The sequence below is a fragment of the Myodes glareolus genome, chromosome 9 (genome assembly GCF_982192425.1).
Source record: "Myodes glareolus chromosome 9, mMyoGla1.1, whole genome shotgun sequence".
NCBI lineage: Eukaryota > Metazoa > Chordata > Mammalia > Rodentia > Cricetidae > Myodes > Myodes glareolus.
The window spans coordinates 45,879,504-45,898,988 of record NC_142034.1 but is presented as its reverse complement, the minus strand read 5'-3'; the positions used below and the strand labels follow the sequence as shown (position 1 = coordinate 45,898,988).

General features: G+C 44.3%; 1 protein-coding gene across 3 annotated transcripts in view; it reads left to right on the top strand.

Moving 5' to 3' along the window:
• Positions 1-17,028, top strand: part of Ssh2 (slingshot protein phosphatase 2) — a 243,935-nt gene extending 226,907 nt beyond the window's left edge. For all 3 annotated transcript variants that reach the window (XM_085695369.2, XM_085695371.2, XM_085695370.2), the window contains 2 exons: positions 5,675-6,509; positions 10,292-17,028. In XM_085695369.2, the coding sequence (XP_085551495.1) occupies positions 5,675-6,509; positions 10,292-12,376 (2,920 nt within the window). In that variant the 3' untranslated portion in view covers positions 12,377-17,028. The remainder of the gene's footprint in view (positions 1-5,674; positions 6,510-10,291) is intronic.
• Positions 17,029-19,485: the final 2,457 nt, after the last annotated feature.

Here is a 19,485-nt window from a genome sequence, read left to right as displayed (position 1 = left end):
TCAACCCTACGATTTGTAAGCTGGGCCATGTGTCTAAGGTATGAGGTTCCGGGGGAAAGGAGGAAAACTAAGTGACAGCTAGGGAGAGCTGTGTCTCATGGCCTCAGACATGTCCACTTTATTTGTTGCAGAACCTGGTCATGAGGGCCAGAGAAGACAGGGATTTCTCTTTACCCTGGCTACTGGGGAAGAACAGTGTAGGGAGACAGTAGTCAGCCAGCATCTAGGATCCTAAAATGAAAGGACATGGCTTTCTGGCCCCATGACAGCCAAGTCTAGTTGTGTCTTTAAAGTATTTTTTCTTAATAGCTTTCCAGTTAAATAATCACAACTATTCAGCACCATGCACCGCCCACAGAAATGCCCAGTGCCCTAGAAAGTAATCACAACTATTCTCATTGTCCTAGTCAGATACCTCTAGCAATATTTTCCTCTGTATAAATTTCTAAGAGTTGATGCTTTTACCTAACATATAACAAAAAGTAGAAGAAAGAGAATGGAAAGGCTTATACATATTGTCATTTACATTTCTTTCCTGCTCATCTAATAAATAAAAAAACCAAACTGTTGCCCAGAGTAGTCATATGTGTGCCTGTGTTTACATGAATCCAAATTCAGGTCAGAGGCCACTCAAGGGAGGGGAGATCAGAGACATGGTTGCATCATCTAGGCCACAGGCCAGCTCTGAAGTTCTTTTTTAGCAACTTGTTTATTTACTTGGCCTACCTAGAATAGGAGTGGGGGTCAGCTGGATTAAAAGTTAACAGTTTAAAATAATAGATATGATCTAATGTTGTTCATCGAGCCCTGTCAGTATCAAAGCGTTAAAATGCACTGGCTCCAGAGCCTCACTGGAAAACAGTCTAGTGTTACCAGTAAAACCAGTGGTGCATACTTGCTCCATAGCCAGTGTATTCTACTCCTGTTATATAGCAACTTTGAGAAACTGAAGTGTACCAGTCATAAGAAGGTCCATGGCATATTGTTTATAGTAGCCAACACTGTTTGTCAACCATATGGATAAATTAATTTTGACACATTTATTTCACTTCATGAAAATACATTTACATACAGTGATAGAGCTTGAAAACATGTTTGCCAAAATAATGTTTTAGGTTCGGGTGTGATGGGCATGCCTTTAATCTCACTAGAGGCAGGCAAATCTCTGAGTTCAAGGCCAATCTGGTCTTCATAGTGAGTTTCTTGACAGCCAGGGCTATGTAGCAAGACGCACTTAAACAAAAGAAAAAAGGAAAAGAAAACCCTGCAGTAGCATTTTAAAGAAAAGAAAGGGAATGATGCACATAGACTTCAAGAGGGAGACTGTCTCCTGGAGCAGTGGGGAGTGCCGGCCGGGCATCAGGGAACATGTGGAGTTGAAAGAGCTGCTTCTCTCATTGCAGACCAGTCAGTTGTATTCCCAAGCCCCAGTAAAGTATTTTCTGATGTCATCTCCTCCAGGAACAGAAGGAAGTTCCTCCTGGGCATCAGACTGTGACGTTAGCCACTTCCTCAGAACTGTTTGCTGTTTACACTCAATAACATAACTTCCATCTCATATTTCCTCCTGACTGATTTTTTAATGCATTAGATTTATTCATTTTATGTATGAGTGTTTTGCCTACATGTGTATGTATACCACATTCATGCTTGGTACCCATGGAGGTCAGAAGGGCATCTGATTCCCTCTAACTGGAGTTATGGACAGTTGTGAACCACCATGTGGGTGCTGGGAATCGAACCTGGGCCCTCTGAGAGCAACAAGTGTTTCTAGTCATCTCTGCAGTCCTGACTGAAAGTAATTTGCAAGTATTTTTTTTAATTATACTTTGGAGGATTCTTGAGCTCATGGAAAGTTTGTTGGCTAATAAAATCGGCTCTGTTTTATGCTGTTAGATGGGTAAGAACAGCTGCCCTTGGAGCTGTCCCCCATCACGTGCATCACAGCAGTTATCTGTCCTACCTCACCATAGGTGACAGTGTAGAAGTTAGAAAATACAGTTGTATTTATGCCTGGAAACTAAGACACCCAGATCTAAAAAAAAAAAGAAGCTTTCATAGGAAGCAAACTGGCCTTGCTTCCAATAATATAATTATTATTATATTATAGTCATATAGTTGAGTCCACACTTACCCAAATTAGTCTGCTTGCAGGTCCTGACAACTGCCCACTTACTTGAGATGTGTGATGTGTTGTCTCCTCCTAGGGGTGGCTGGAGGTCATGCAGCTTGAAAAGGGCAAAAACTCCACTGTACACCCAACTGATCATACCTTGTCTTCATAATAGCTTTGAGCTGTTCCCCACAAGGTAAAGCTCCCCTCTGCTGTGAAGGCCTGAGTCAGAGCGCCCCACCCAAGCAGCAGACTGTAGAGGGAGCTGACAAGAAACAGGGTCACATCAGTGTAGGCATATGACTCAGCAGAACCCGTGTGTGGCCCCAAGCCCAGGGCAAGTTGTTTGAGGTTGAGTTTCCCTTCCACCCAGAAGTTAAGTAACCCTTTGTCTCCTTATAAATCATGGGGACTGTCAAGCATCAGTCTTAAAGATCTAATCCCTGGGCAGGTGATCCTGACCAGCTATATACAAGCAGCTAAGAAATTTTGGCTGGGGCTTTGGGAATCGTGCTTCCTATAAGCATGTAGTTTGAAGTGAATCTCATCACCACCTCAGACTTCACTTCATGGAATAACCAAAGAATGACTGTGTAGTGGTCTTTGAGGTTGGTGAAGAGCCCTCTCTGGCCCACATGTTTTTCCAAGTGTTGTCTCAGCTTCTGAGATCTTTGGGAAAGGCCTGACCTTTATGTCCATCCTCTTCATTCTGTACTGGATCATTCTCTCCAGATTTACTAGTCTGCCTTAATTTTATAATTTAGCCAGGTATGGTGGCACGCACCTTTAATCTCAGCACTCAGGAGACAGAGGCAGGTGGATCTCTGTGAGTCCACGGCCATCCTGGACTACATAGTGAATTCCAAGGCAGCCAGGACCACATAGAAAGACCCTGTCTCAAACACCACTCCACCCCCCAAAAGAAAGAAGATTGATCACCTTGGGGATGCAGAGATGTCTCAGTGATTAAGAACATTTACTGCAGGGAGAAGAAAAAATAACAAACAGCTTCTTGGTTAGGAGTAGGACTCTGCATCCACTTCCCCTTCCTTATGCTGAGGTTTGATCTGGTTTGAACTTTTGCAGGTCTTGCATGCACTGTCACAGCTTCTGTGAGCTGACACGTGTGTTAGCCCTGTGTGTCTATAATACGTTTCCTTCACGACACCCACCACTTCTGGCTCTTATAATCTTTCTGTCTCCTTTTCCACGTAGATCCCTGAGCCTTGAAGGGAGTAGACTTCTTTATCTTATTTTTTGTGTATGATGTTTTGCTTGTGTGTATGTCTGGGCACCATAAACATGTCTAGTGCCCATGTGCCTTTGGAGGCCAGAAGAAGATATCAGATCTCCTGGAACTACCACGTGGGTGCTAGGAACTGAACCCCAGCTCTCTGTAAGAGCTCTTAGAGCTAAACCCGACATTCTCATTTTTTAATTCAAAATTTAGACAAATAATGAAGCAGAAAGTAATAACTTTCCTAGAATGGTTTCTACTCTTCTTGAAAGAATCACATACCAAATGACATTCCTCCAGACTTTTCCCCTTCTTAACTCTAGCATGTAAACTGACCATTCTAAATATTAAACTTACTTTTCACTTAACAGTATACCTCAGATATCAGTCCACTAAAATGCCTAACGAAAAATTGATTTTTTTATATATTTTATTTGGAGAGCTGGGGAGATGGCTCAGTGATTAAGAGCACTTATTGCTCTTCCAGAGGTCCTGAGTTTGGTTCCCAGCACCCATATTAAGTAGCTCACAACAACCTTAACTCAATTCTAGGAATCCAATGTCTCTGACTCCTGTGAGCACCTGCACTCACAGTCACAGACCCCCCCACACACACACCCATAATTAAAAGTAACAAAAATACATTATTTTTTGCTGTTTTTAAAATATTTATTTTATTGATGTTTTAGCCTATATGTATAAATGTGTGAGGGTGCTGGATCCAGGAGTTACAGACAGGTGTGAGCTGCTATATGGGTGCTGGGAATTGAACCCGGGTCCTCTAGAAGAGCAATCAGTGCTCTTAACAGCTGAGCCATCTCTCCAGCACCCATTATATTATTTTTATTACTACTTTATGTATATGAGTGTTTTACCTACATGTACATTCTTGGTGCTTGTGGATGCCAGAAGGGGACGTCAGATCCTCTTAACAGGCAATTGTGAGTCAAACCCAGATCCTCTGGAAGAGAATCCAGTACTCTTAACTACTGAGCTATTTCTCTAGCCCCATTTTTATTATTTTTAATTATATATATATATATATATATATATATATATATATATATATATATGCATGTGTGTCTGCATGAGTGTATATGATGTGAGCAGATTCCCAAAGAGGTTGGATGTATCTGATTTCCCTGGTGCTAGAGTTATAGACAGTTGTGAACCCATGATGGTGAGTGCTGGGAACAGAACTTGGGTCCTCTGGCAGAGTGGAAAGCCCTCCTAACCACTAAGCCATCTCTCCAGCCCCCAATGTCTGACAGTTTTAACAACCTTATACCTTATAGAATATACTTATACAGCCTGTAATTGACTTTTGTATTTTTATTTTATGTGTGCGTATGTTTGTGTATGTGCAGATATATGTGTGCATGTGCACAGAGAGGCCAGAAGTCAATGCAGGATGTCTTCTTCAGGCACTTCTTCACCCTGCTGAGACATGGTCTCTCACTGAACCTGGAGCCTGCCAATTCAGCTTGTATGGCAAGCACTTTACCAGTTAAACCATTTCCCCAGCCCTGACCTTATATTTAAATAAATCCACTTTTCTTTTTGTTGTCTCATTTTTCAATACCACAGACAGTGCTGTAGTAAATATCCATATGTATAAATGTACGTCCTTAAAGTATTTCTCCAAGAAAACATCTGACAGGAAGAACTGATTATTTAAGGGTTAAATCTGGAGAGCTATTGCCACATTTGACTTTTAAAGTCTGCAGGGCCAATAAAAGAGCCCATCAGGGAAAATGTTTGCTATTAAGCCTGCTAACCCAAGTTCAATCCCCAGAACCGAGGTGGTGGAAGGAGGAATCAGCTATCCCAAGTTGTCCTCTGACCTTCACTTGTATGCCATGGTATGGCACAAACAGTAAATGTAATTAAAAATAATAATACTAATAATGTCTATAATTCACACTCCTACCAATACCGTGAAAGAACTTATCAGCAATGACTGTTAACAATTTTGGCTCCCATCAATCTGATTTTAAAAAAAAAAAACAAAACAGACCTCAGCACTCCAGGGCATAAGCAAGGGGATCTCAATGATCTGTATAGGAGTTCCAAGTCAGCCAGGGCTGTGTAGTGAGACCCTGTCTCAAAAGGACAACAATAAAAAAAAGTCAGATCTCAGCAATTTATTGATGTTCTGATTCTGTTAAGTTATGTGCATTTTAAAGTGTTTATTGTCTTGGTCCATGGAATAGTAAGAAGGCATTTTGCAGGTGATTGAGGTTTCTCTGGATGTGGTTTCCTAGAAGGATGTTGACTTTTTTCACAAACCAAAGTAAGGTGTTTCCCATATGTGTCCTCCACAGCAAGCAGCGGCATAACAAACTCTGGAGATCTCATTCAGACAGTGACCTCTCAGACCACCACGAACCCATCTGTAAACCTGGGCTCGAGCTCAACAAGAAGGAGATGACCACTTCAGCAGACCAGATCGCTGAGGTGAAGACTGTGGAGAACCTTGCAGCCATGCCTCCCGTCTTTGTAGAGCATGTGGTTCCACAAGATGCAAATCAGAAAGGGCTTCATACCAAAGAAAGAGTCATCTGCTTGGGGTTTTCTTCACAGGAATTTCATACCGGACAGATTGAAGATGAACTAAACTTAAATGACATCAATGGATGCTCATCAGGGTGTTGTCTCAGTGAATCAAAATTCCCTCTTGACAACTGCCCTGCATCTAAAGCCTTAATCCAACCTGGACAAGCCTCAGAAATGGCCAACAAGTTCCCAGACTTAGCAGTGGAAGATCTAGAGACAGATGCACTAAAAGCAGACATGAATGTCCACTTACTGCCAATGGAAGAGTTGACATCTCGACTGAAAGACGTTCCCATGTCACCTGATCCAGAGTCGCCAAGCCCCCAACCCAGTTGCCAAGCTGCCATCTCTGATTTTAGTACAGATCGTATTGATTTTTTTAGTGCCCTAGAGAAATTCGTAGAGCTTTCTCAAGAAACCCGGTCTCGATCTTTGTCCCACTCAAGGACAGAAGAGCTAGGTGGAGGAAGGAGTGAGAGTTGTCGCCTGTCGGTGATAGACGTGGTACCTTCGGAAATGGCAGCTGATGGCCAGAGAAGCAGCTCTTTGAGTAACACTCCCCATGCATCTGAAGACTCTTCAGTGGATGAGGACCAGTCAAAGGTAAAGCTACCTTATAGTCTGTTTAATGAAATTCTCACCAAACAACTACTGGAGACTTTGCTGTGTTCACTTCTTTGAAGGGGTCAGACTAATGACTAATGCTAAGTCAGCGCTGTACTGCTGAGCTTTACCACTGGTCCTGTTTTCTATTATTATATGTATGCATGTTGGCATATTCATATGAGTAGAGGTACCCAAGAGGTCAGAGTGATCAGATTCCCCCTGGAGCTTGAGCTACCCCTGGGGTTGTGAGCTACCCACCACAGGTGCCAGGAACTTAGCCATCATTCCCTGTACATGCTCTAAACCACTGAGCCATTTCTTCAGTGCCTTGGCTCACATTGATGTTAGTAAAGATTTCACTAGTAGATAATGGAACAATTGGGCTGAGAGCTTCCTTTAAAACGTAGCGTGCTCTTTTAAGGATTTTATCTTTTCAGGCTTTGGTGTCATTTCAGATTTATTTTATTTTATGTGTATAAATATTTTTGCCTGCATGTACATGTGTGTACCACATGCCTACAGAAGTCAGAAGAGGGCTTCAGCTTCCCTAGAACTGGAGTTACAGATGGTTGTGAGCCACTGTGGGTGCTGGGAATCAAACCCAGGTCATCTCCAAAAGCAACAAGCACCCTTAACTGCTGAGCCATCTCTCTATCCCCTGTTGGAGCATTTCTGAAAGGGGATGAAAAAGGAGAGAATTAGCCAAAACAAATGTCCTGACTAAGCAAAGGGAGATCCTTTATGTGGGCACCTGGGGCCCAGATCAAATCTCAGTAATGATGAAATGTCACAGTGCTGCCCGAGTGAGACGTAGCCCTGAGAAACATTTTATCCCAGAAGGTTTAAGAGCTAAATTCATGCAGATAGTTGCTGGAGTAGCGGCAGGTGCCCATTCTGAGTTCACTGATGCTGCTAATAACATTTGTGACTTCATCTCCGGTCCTTTGGTGCTCAAGAACCAAGAGATGGTTTGGAAGCAGATAGTATCCTAAGATTCCTAAGTGGCATATGATTTGTTTTGTTTGGTTTTTCAAGGCAGCGTTTCTCCATGTAGCCTTGTCTTTCCTTGGAACTCACTCTGTAGACCAGGCTGACCTCTAACCTGCCTCTGCCTCTGCCTCTCAAATGCTGGGATTAAAAGCATGCACCACTGTACCTGGGAATATATGATTTCTTGTGAACCATCTCAGAAGTAGGAGGAAATACCATAGATGATCAAAAAGGTTGCTTTGTTTTTTTTGGTTTTTGTCTGTTTTGAGACAAAATCTTAGATTAACATACAAAACATCCCCTGATAATCTTAATGGACTTGATTGTATTTTTTTAAAAAGATTTATTTGTTCTGTGTACAGCGTTCTGTATGCTTGCAGGCCAGAAGAGGGTACCAGATCTCATTTTGGATGGCTGTGAGCCACCATTCCATGCTGGGAATTGAACTCAGGACCTTTGGAAGAGCAGGCAATGCTCTTAACCTCTGAGCCATCTCTCCAGCCCACTTGATTGTATTTTTGTGATGTATTTATTTTGCAGTACTGGGGACTAACCACAGGGCCCTATGCATACCAGGCAAGTGCTTTACCAACTGAGCTTGCTACTAACAGCCCTAGTGCAATACCTGAGATCTCATGATTTCTGCCATATTTCATCTATTATTTCTTCTCCTCAATTACCCAAAACAACTCCTGCCCCTACTTCTGTCTTCTGCCTTTGTTGTGTTTCTATGGGAAGTCAGAATGTGTAAGCTCTCTTTATGGACCAGTCAGTGTAGTAGCAGCGACAGAAATAACCTCCCAACTGAGTCCTTGGTCATATGAGTCCTCCTTCCATGGCCCGTGCACATACCAGGCTCACCAGGTCTGCCAAGATCACCTCTGCTTGATGTCCTGGCAGATTTCCTCTGAAGGCAAGACTGATTTGTTAGTTATGCCAGCTGAGACACTTTTAGAGGAGAAAGACCAGCACAATTCCTGTGGAAATAGTGTATTTTGGAGTCTTACATAAAATGTTAGCAAAACAGGTTGACAGTGAGAATGCTCTGACTTTAAGGAGGACCATTTCTAGTTTTTGAACTTAATATTTTTGCAGTTGACCCTGATTTTTTTTCTGGGTTTGAGGTATCTGTTCTAAACCCACGGGAATTGTTACCTTGTAAAGGAAGGAAATACCTGAGAGTCAGGTTTCGAAGGTTGCTGAGGGACATGGCTGACAAGCCAAGGATACTGTTCCCAGAAGGAGCCACATGAAATTTAGGGATTGTTGCCAGGTACATGCTTTTAATCTCAGTACTGGAGAGACAGAGACAGGCAGACCTTAGAGTCCAAGGCCTGGTCTATGTAGAGAGTTCTGTCTGGAACAGAACTGGAGAGATGGCTTCTCAGTTTAGAGCACTTGTTCCTGAAGAAGTCCTGGGTTCGATTCCTAGCATCCATGTGGTAGCACACAGAAATTCACCATTCAGTTTTCAGGGAACCTGATACCCTCTTCTGACCTTTATAAACACTAGATATGCACATGGTACACCTGTATGCAGGAAAAACAGTCATATACTACACAGAAGACTTAAAAATCTTAAAAGAGGGACTAAAAGAGAGATAGCTTAGCTGTTAAGAGCATGGGCTGCTGCTCTTCCAGAGGTCCTGAGTTCAATTCCCAGCAACCATATGATAACTCACAGCCATCTATAATGGAATATGGCGCCCTCTTCTGGCCTGCAGGTGTACATGCAAATAGAGTATCCTACACATAGAACAAATAAACCTTAAAAATAAAGTATTTTTTAAAAAATCTTAAAAGAAGCCGGTGGTAGTGCACTAGTGCCTTTAATCCCAGCACTAGGGAGATAGAGCAGGCAGATTTCTGAGTTCTAGTCCAGCCTGGTCTACAGAGTAAGTTCTAGGACAGCCAGGGCTACACAGAGAAAACCTATCTCTAAAAACAAAAACAAAACAAAAAAATCTTAAAAAACAGAAATTTTGAAGAGACTGTGAGGTCAGACGTAAAGCAGATTCTCGCAGCCAGGAGGAACAGTGATGTGGTAAGAGTTAGTGAGAGAAAACAGCAGAAACCTTCCATGTCAGACATCAGGTGACAACCACAGCCGTCTTACCCATCTATACTGGGCATACTGAAGGTGGCTACCAAGCATTTGAAAGAACTGTGGTCATCACCTGAATAAATTCCTATCACATTAGAAGTTAATAAGCCAAAGGGCTGGAGAGATGGCTCAGTGGTTAAGAGCACTGGCTGCTCTTCTATTGAACCCAGGTTCAATTCCCAGCACCCACGTGGCAGCTCACGACTATCTATAACTCCAGTTCCAAGGGATCTGGCACCTTCACAGGCTTGCATACAGACAAAAATACCAATGCACACAAAATTAAGTAAATCTTTAAAAAAAAAAAAAACCCAAAGAAGTTAATAAGCCAGCTAGGAAAGGTTTCATTTACCTCTTTGTGGTCTAAGTTCTAGAGGCTCACAGTACTATGAAAATATGGATTACAAAAGTTCCCATGGCTATTTGCACATTTTAAAACAAAGTCCTGGATCAAGATGTTGCTTGAGTAAACAGAACAAAATTTAGTAGACAGTGTTATACCTTATAATGAGTTTCCTATTTCTAGCCTTTAGTGATGACTCCTAGTTTGCTTCCATGGTCTGACAACACAGGGAATCTATAACTTATGTCCTCAGAGATAAACAGGTTCTCTTGGGTCAGAGGATTACTAAGTGAAGTACTAGCCACAATTTGCCATAATCATCTCACTATTTTCTCTTCTTAGGCAGTCTCAGAACTTGTCAGCCCAGACATCATCATGCAGTGTCACTCAGAAAATGCAATTTCAGTCAAAGAAATTGTCACTGAAATTGAATCCATTAGTCAAGGCGTTGGGCAGGTTCAGTTAAAAGGAGATATGCTCTCTAACCCATGCCATACACCAAAGAAGAACACCGTCCATGAGCTGCCCCTGGAAAGAGCACAGGCCCCTGAGAACAAACCTGGGCATTTGGAGCAGGACGAGAGTTTCTATACAGTCCAGCCTGAACTAGCCAAAGATTCAGAAAAGTACAACCCAGAAGGCTGTCTAACCGTACACCCATCCACAGTAGACCTGGAAGAAGAGGAACCAGTTGAGGAAGAACATGACTGGGGCCCAGGGATGCACCCTGGTGCCAAGTGGTGTCCTGGGTCTGTGAAGCGAGCCACCCTGGAGTTTGAAGAGCGCCTGCGACAGGAGCAGGAGCACCATGGTACCGCTTCTGCAGGTGCCACGTTATCCAGTCGCAAAAACTCTAAGAATGATTCTTCTGTGGCAGACCTTATGCCAAAATGGAAAAGTGATGAAACTACTCCAGAACATTCATTTCCCCCCAGAGAAGCAGAGATCAGCAAGGGGAAAGGAAAATGCAGTGGATCTGAAGCTGGACCACTATCCCACTGTGAACGTAATGCCACTGCTCCAGCCCCCGAACTGGAGAGTCATTCCTTGCAAACGCCTCAGAACTACCTAGGGTTGGATACTGGAACTAAGAAGCAGGAAAAAGACTTGAAGAAACAGAGGACTGTGATTCCAAACCAGGAATGTGAGACACAGGCCATCCCTCTCCCCCTTCCCAAGAGAATAGAAATCATTGAATACACACAAACAGTTACAACACTTGATCACACTGAGCCAGGCGATGAAACAGCACCCAGCAAAGAGGGTGAAAAACAAGGACTGAGGAAGGTGAAGATGGAGAGATCTGTCACTATGTTTTGTGCACTGGATGAAAACCTGAACAGGACTCTGGACCCCAGCCAGGTTCCTCTGCATCCCCAAGTGCTACCTCTGCCTCACTCTTCCTCTGAGTATGAGAGGCTCACTGACCCAACCCCCATGCTAAGTAGCCCTGAAGACAAGGGAAATGGCCCTTCAGCACCCTTCAAGAAAGCAGCACCTTTGGTCAGTGGCAGTACCCACATAGCACCCATCAACTTGGATTACATGCATCCCCAGTCTGGGATTCACCTGGAAGGCTGCACAGAGCAGAGCAGCACCACAGACAGCGAGCCGTCTACAGAGCAGGGCCACTGGGAAGACAGCCAGGAGGGCTTCCTTTCAGGTGGCAGTGGAGTGGCACACAAGTTATTTCAGTTAAGTAATGAAGACCTAAATTTAATTAACAAACTTGGTGACAGTGCTGGGGTGTTACAGAAAAAACTGGACCCATCACCTGAAGCCTGTAGAATCCCACATAGCTCTAGTAGTGAAAATATAAGAAATCTCAGCCACAGCCCTGGCGTGGTGAAGGAGCGCGCTAAAGAAATTGAGACTCGAGTGACCTTCCAGGCAGGGCTCACCAAAACATCACAAATGAGGCGCTCAGCTTCTCTTGCCAAGTTGGGTTACCTGGACCTTTGTAAAGACTACTTAGCAGAGAGAGAGCTTGCCTCCTTGGAATCCCCTCATCTCAAATTGCTTCAGCCCTTCATCAGAACAGACTCAGGCATGCATGCCTTGATGGCCCAGGAGCCCTTAGAAAGCCCAGGTGCCCACCAGAACCCACAGCCCACCAAGTATTTTGTAGAGCAACTCAAAACAACAGAGTGTATTGCACAGAGCAAGCCAGTGGAGAGGCCCCTTGTGCAGTATGCCAAAGAATTTGGGTACAGCCAGCAATGTTTGCTCCCCAAGGCAAGACCAGAATTGACTAGTCCTGAAGTTGGCCTTCCTTTGCTACAGACACAGGGCCTGCAGTGTACAGGCCCCGCTCCAGGGCTGGCTGTGGCACCCCGCCAACAACATGGCAGAACTCACCCCCTTAGGAGACTGAAAAGAGCAAATGATAAAAAACGGACAACCAACCCCTTCTATAACACCATGTGATCCTGAGCCTACACACGGTTTTTTGTAAAGGGCGGTGGAATATGTAAGGAACATGCACTTTATTGGTTAATTTTATAATATTTTGGTCATTTTACTGCTCCTGGCTCATGCAGGGTTTGGGTTTTTTCGTGTGTGTGTGTGTGTGTGTGCACGCGTGTGCGTGCATGTGTGTTTGTGCGCACGTGCGTGTGTACTGATTTGAATGGCAAGATCATTTTAGCATTTTTTATTTTTAAAAAATTCAAACCTCAAAAAAAATTTTCAAAGAGCACCTTTATCAAAAGCAAATTGCTGTTTTTCAATCAACTGCCACCTTTCTCCTTATTTTGCCCTCTGAGAAAGACTTGCCTGCTTGGCTGAGGGAAAGAAACAGACAGGGCAGGTGGCACTGAGGCTCAGAAGTGGCGATGGCTCACCAGGCCTGAGACAGCCTGCCCACTGAGGGCGGAGGGAAGTCGCTGCTTTCTTTGGAGTTCATGAGGTTGTAGGTTTTGCTCTGCTCTAAGAGACAGTTGAGACTCCATTTCTCCTGGTATCCCAAAGTATATCAATCATTACGGTAGAGGGATTAGTGATTGGCCTAGTGATAGAATTCTACAAAGTAAATAATTTTCCCCAAGAAAACAATCTGAAAATCCAAGGGACCCTAAACAAAACTCAAGGTCATCTGTAGAGAGACACATTAAGGGAGAAGGTTGAAGCAAAGGTGGAAAAGCAGCCACTGAGTGACTTCTAGGTTAGTGGAATCCACACAGGTGGGGCCTGGCCCCTCCACAAGGTGACAGACTCTGCCACAGCCTCCAAACTAAAGACCTGGAAGCAGGCTTGAAAGACAGCAAAGTTAGTGTGTTCTTGTAAAATGAATACATACGTGGGATTTAACCCTTCCATTACTTGAATATTCTGTGGGCCTTCAGAGTTTAATGGCCATAGCTTTCCAATTCACTTTTTTCTCTCTTGCTGTTTTCCCTATCTGCCTCTTTCTTAATTTCACAGATTATATTTTAATTGTTACATTACATACCTATAACCTATTGAACACAGTTTTCTATGTTATCCCTGTTAACACTTGACATAAGTTGGGTTTTTTTCCTCATTTTTCTGGAAGATTTGTCTTTTCTCTACAGTTCATACACAGTATTTATGTACATAATGTCACTTTTTTAATGTTTTATTGTTGATATTGTGGGATTTTTTCTGATTTATTCTTTTTAAGGAGTAGAGTTGCAACTGGAAAACAGAAAGACGCCAGAAGTGAGCGGACAGTTGTTGGTAGTATATTGATGGTGACTTTGATTGTTTTAAATGGAAACTTCTAATTGCCAGCTCCTGCCAAATTATGCACTTCCTCTTCAGAAACCCCTATAGGCCCCCATTAGAATACCCTGAATGCTAAAGTCCCAGAACATTGTTTGCACAGCCAGGCAATGTGTGTGCATTGCTCAAAGTAGCCTCTTAGTAGGGCTGATGCTTGGGGGCAGCTCAGCCAAGGGCGCAGCTTCCATTTAGGACACCACTGCTTTGTTGCTAATGTGCTGATCTTCACACTGGAGGGCCTGCTGTTAATAAGCCTCTGAGAGTCTAATAGAAAACGTCTGACCTGAAATGAAAGAACCCAGTAACCCACCACAGCTCATCAAAACTGAAAAGGTCTACAGATTTGTTTCCTGCTTGCTTTTGTCGATGTCCACATTGCTGAGTACTGTATAGGTAAGAGCCAGGGACTTAGGTTTTTAATTCATCACAGCCCTAAGAAAAAAGAGAGACATACAGATTATCATCAGAGACAGAATTTGGAGAGAGCAGATAGTAGGATACAGAAAAGGGAAATTGGGGCCATTTTCAAGTTGTCCAGAGCTGTGTGGATCCAGTTGCCATACTAAAGCCATGGTTGGGTATAATGTCCCTGCCAGAAGGCAGTTAGAGGCCTGCTGCTGAAAACATATGATGTTGAAGTTGCATATACCTGTGCTGTCTTTTGGTAGTTCCTTTAAATCTCACAGCTTTGTGAGCCCTGGATGTTTATGTGTTGTCTCACTACGTGGTAGGTGCCAGTGTGAGGGTGGCTTGGGAGGCAAGATGGTGGATCGCAGGGCTCATGTACTAAAGAGCCCCATCTACCAGTATGACGGGAGGACAGGAGATTATGGCAGAGTGAGGAGTGTTTGCCTGGAGGCAGGGGGCAGGGGGTGGTGTCACCAAAAGTAATGAAAGCTGGGTGTAGTGGCACACATTGTTAACCCCAGCACTTGAGAGACTGAGGCAGGAGGATCTCTGTGAGTTGGAGGCCAGCTTAAGCTACAGAGTGAGACCCTGTCTCAAAAAGTAACATCTGTATGCCACACATTATCAACAATGGGCACAGTCCTCTCATTTGCCAATGTAGAAAGCATTTCTCATAGCAGAGACTAAGAGAAAACCCTCTGATGGTGGGGGTGGGGGCAGGGGGAGGGGATACCTGTTTCTGTTTTAAAGAATGGGAGAAGCCATCTTGTGCTGTCTTCCTTCTTAATTACATTTCTTACCATTTCACTCGCCTGCCTAGATATCTCACACAGGGTATAGAAGTCAGCTATGCCAAAGGGTCTTGCCAGCCCTCCCAACCCCCGCATTTGGGTGTTCTTAAGTCATGTTCATGGCTAAGGCAGGTACATAATAAGCTGTTGGGGACTTTTTTCTTTTAACTTCAACTTTTGATAATTTGAATGCCTGTTCGTTTGCCTTTTCTGTTCATTGAAATCCCAGACCTGACTGATGAACAGCTAAGCAGGAAAAGCTTTGACCTCTTAACTAGTACTTCACCTGCTGCTCAGTGCCTCTCTGTCTTTACTGTAGTCCCATCAGTGGTCCTGGAAGAACATGAGCACACGTGTGAGCACTTCAGCAGGCTGGGCTGACATTTCAGTGCCTGGGGTAACGCAAGGAGCAGACAGGATTGGACCGGGGAGTGGGAGAGGATCCCAGCCAACTGCTGGCTTTTAGAAGTAGCTGCGGATGGTGTTGACAGTACAGTAGGGAGCACTCACATCTCATTTTGGTTTCCTCTTGCTCTTTTTAACACATTTCCTCCTGCATGCCACCTCTTCGGGATCTTAAGTATTTTCCTGTTCTGTGCCTTTGTCTCTGCCACTATTTTCTTCTTTCTCATTTTGGGAACTACCAAGAGCTCCAGGGACCGCCTGGAATACATCTAAGGATGTACAACCCAGGGAATACATCTAAGGCCTCCTACTCCTGAGCCCAGATGCCTCATCCGGGAAGCCTCTGGCACCACGGCTCACAAGAATCTTCACCCGAGGGTTTCACTTAGTAAGGATGTTCTGTGGGAGTTGGGTTTTTTTTTTTCCTAAGAAAGCATTATGCAAAAAGTTTTAAGGGCATTTTAAAGAAAAGCCATTTTGAGGCTTTTTCAAACTATTTGTGGATACTTTGTTTACTTTGTAAGTATTAAAATATGCATCATCTTGGTGGCCACTCAGGCACTAAAGCCATGGCTGGCTGTCCTGTGAGTCCTTCCCCAGAGAAATGCCATATTATTGTCAGCCCCTGTGGATAAATGGGTCAGGTGTGGCTGATCTCCGTCTGTGTCCGGCACTGCATCCAGCAGTCTTTTTTCCTCAGTACTGGTGTGTCTCCAAAGTGATGGTCGTGATGGTGAATGGCTAATATGGTGGTTTCATTTTCAATTTTCGATGGTAGACAAGGTGACATTTTCATTGTTTCAGCACCAGTCCAACCTAAAATATCATGGACATTGTTATCCCTTCCAAACTAAAAAGATGAAGCATGTATTGGACATAAGTGTATGTGTTGCCTCAACTCATCTGGCACCCATATAAGGAAGAGGCCTGCCACCAAAGCAGGAATCTGCACACTCCTTCTCCCCAGGCGTTGGGATTTTTTGATGATGCCATGGAGAGCTATTGCATGGTGCTTCTGTACTACTCCAGCCCAAAGCGGGGGTGACTAGGCCTGGCTTCTGCTATGAAGAGAACCAGCCTCATCTCGGTGTCCCAGAGATCCAGGATGGAGTGTCTAAACTGGAATCGCCCCCTAGCTTGAAGAGCCCCTTCCCCTGCCACCAAGAGGTATATGGTTGGTGCCACCAATCTGTCTTCACAGCGATGCTAGTGCCAGTGTCCTGCCCACAGAGAGCTGATACCCCAAATGGAAAACTGAGGAACTGACCTAATGTTTCCTAGTCAGTAAACCCATTGGGAATTGTTTGGTTTTATGTTTTATTTGATTGTGATTTGTTTGGCATAGCTAAAGGTGCCTTCCCCACCTCCCCCCGCCTTTTTTTCAGACTTTGTTTTGTAAGACTTGTTCAAAACGCAAACAAGTCCAAAAGACTCGCACTGACTGTTACCTTTGCCCAGGCTACCCCCAAACTTCTATGCTCTCATTTTATTAAATAAAAGCAGGTGCTCCCTGGAATCTCTGGGACCTTTTTGAGGCATTTAAAGCAGAATATAAAGAGTGGTCTCATCTCCTTCCTTAATCTTCCTGGTGGTTGGGATGTCCCACTTGTATCATAGCTGTTTTTATTATTACTGATGTGCTCCGCCGTTTTTAAATGTGAACTTGTGCGCAGATGTGCAGATTCAATGTTCTTGTTACAGATTGAATAAATTTTTATTTTGAAGACAAAATGTGTACTTCAAATGCAACGAAGGAGGAGGGTGCTGGGGAAGGTGGAGAGGTTAGAAGAGAGCACCGGCGACAACCAGAATAGCATCACAGTTCAGTCAGGCATACATTGAGGAGCTCTGTGTAGAGTGGGTATAAATACACACGTGTGTGTATTTGTGTGCATGTATATAACTTACCTTACATGAAAGACTGATTAGGAAATGGGGCTACCAAAAATTGCAGCCAAGGAGGTTCCAGTGTGGTGCCCAGGCTGAGGACTTGGCCAGTCAGAGAGGTGCTCACCAAAGCTGTCACCTGAGTGCTAGAATGAATAAGCAAAATTCTTCCCCCATCTGTGGTGCAGAGTGACCGGTGTGGGACGCCTGCAGTGCCCTGCCCTAGCAGGGACCGGATTTGCCGGGTGAGTGACCTCACTGGACATCAATGCAGAACAAGTTTCCACCACGGTGAAATCCACACTGGGCTGCAGAGATGGTGGAAGGGTTAAGAATGCACATTGTTCTTCCAGAGGACCTGAGTTCAGTTTTCAGCACCCACATAAAACAGCTCACAACTCCAGCTTCAAGGGATCTAATGCCACTCTCCTCCACAGATGCCCATGCTTATGTGTACCCCACACACACATACACATAATCAAAAATAAATTTTTAATATACATCAATGGTGCAAAAGAGACAGAGTCAATGGGTGTATCTGGCTAGGTCCCCACTTCTGCCCTTTCAACAACCACATGATGAAATGCTAGATGCAGCACTGCTGTCCAGGGAAAGCTCAGGTATTACTTGCCCAACTGCCAACCAAACTTGCTGATGTTTCCAAAGAAAACTCCAACCTACCTCTTTCTGAATCAGGCAAGTCAAGAGCGTGACACACCACTGTTCTCTAGAGGGTGTCCATGACGGTGCAGGTACGGTCACTTCTCAAAACATTCCATGAGTGCTCAGGCTTCTGACTAACCAAAATATGTTATCATGGCTTTGTAGCCAAGCAGATGGACCAAATCATGTCTCTGTTGTTAGGTCTCTTTCAGGAAATGAGATCATGAAATGAAATCCCTGTTGGCCTCATGGATTGCAGCTCAGAGCCCACTGACAGCTCCATGGAGTACCAAGCCCAAGTGGCTTCTTCCCCTGACTGCTGTTTTGTTTTTAGCTTTATATGTGTGGATGTTTTTGCCTGCATGTATGTTGGTGCAACAAATGTGTGTCTGGTACCTGTGGAAGCAAGAAGAGAGTGTTGGATCCCCAAAACCTGGAGTTGTACATAGTTGTGAGCTGCTGTGTGGGTTCTGGGAAACAAACTTGGATTACCAGAATGTTAATATGTGTAGTTCTCCCAGAACAACGTAAATTATTAGTATCATAAAGAAGCAACTAGTCATTTGAGTCTTGTCTGCCTAACCATGTACCTGGAATCTTAAGGTAAAAGACTCTATCCATCCTCATGACTACACAAACACACAAAGAAGCCATCAATCATTTCTGTAGCACCAACAATTTTCAAGTTTCTGTTTCTCTACAAGCCACTGAACATCTAGACCTCTCCTGAAAAACAAAGCCGCCTGTAGGCACTCTCACGCTCTCTCTCTCACCTCTCCCTCTCTCTCTCCGCTCTCCCCCCTCTCCTCTCCTCTCTCCCTCTCTCCCCTTTCCCCTTTCTCCCCTCTTTCCTCTCTTCTCTTCTGTCTCCTCTCCTCTCTCTCCCTTCTCTTCCCTCTTCCCTCTCCTCTCTCTCCCCTCTCTTCCCTCTCCTCTCCCCTCTCTCTTACCTCTCCCCTGTCTCCTCTCCTCTCTCCCCCCTCCCCTCTCTTTGATCTCCCCTCTCTCCTCTCTCCCTTCTCTTCCCTCTTCCATCTCCTCTCTCCCCTCTCTTCCCTTTCCTCTCCTCTCTTCTCTGCCATGCAGAAGGCCGATTTTATGTGCAGCCTGAAAGTGACCCCATACTTCCCTGGGAGGGAAGAAATCATGAAACCACCACGGGCAGGCATTGGGTAAACAGCAACTCCAAGAACTGGCTGCTCTTCACTGGCAGTATTTTATCTCCTTGACCTTGAACAGTAAGTACTTCAGACCCGGAGGTCTTGGGAGTGAGGGAATTCTGTCCTAGAATAGAGGAACCGTCTCAAACAAAGGTCCTCATCTTTAGAGTTGGTTCCTCTGACCTCTAAAATGTGGCCAAATATCTGCCAGTCTTTTCCCCTTGAACCTGATGCTGGGAGTGAATTGTTTTCTCTGCCTGGTCTCTGAGCTTTTCTGCTTCATGTCGTGCTCCTTAGAAGGTTCCACTTATTAGAATAGGTTGAAACACCTATACCGGTGCCAATGTTTTAAGTTCTCAAACGATTGCTATAGCTATTAATAAAAGCCATAGCCTCGCAGTTACCCTAGGCCAGCCTAGACCTTCAATCAAGCGACTGAGACGATTTCCCCAGAGCATCTTCTAGGGCCTCTTCCCAG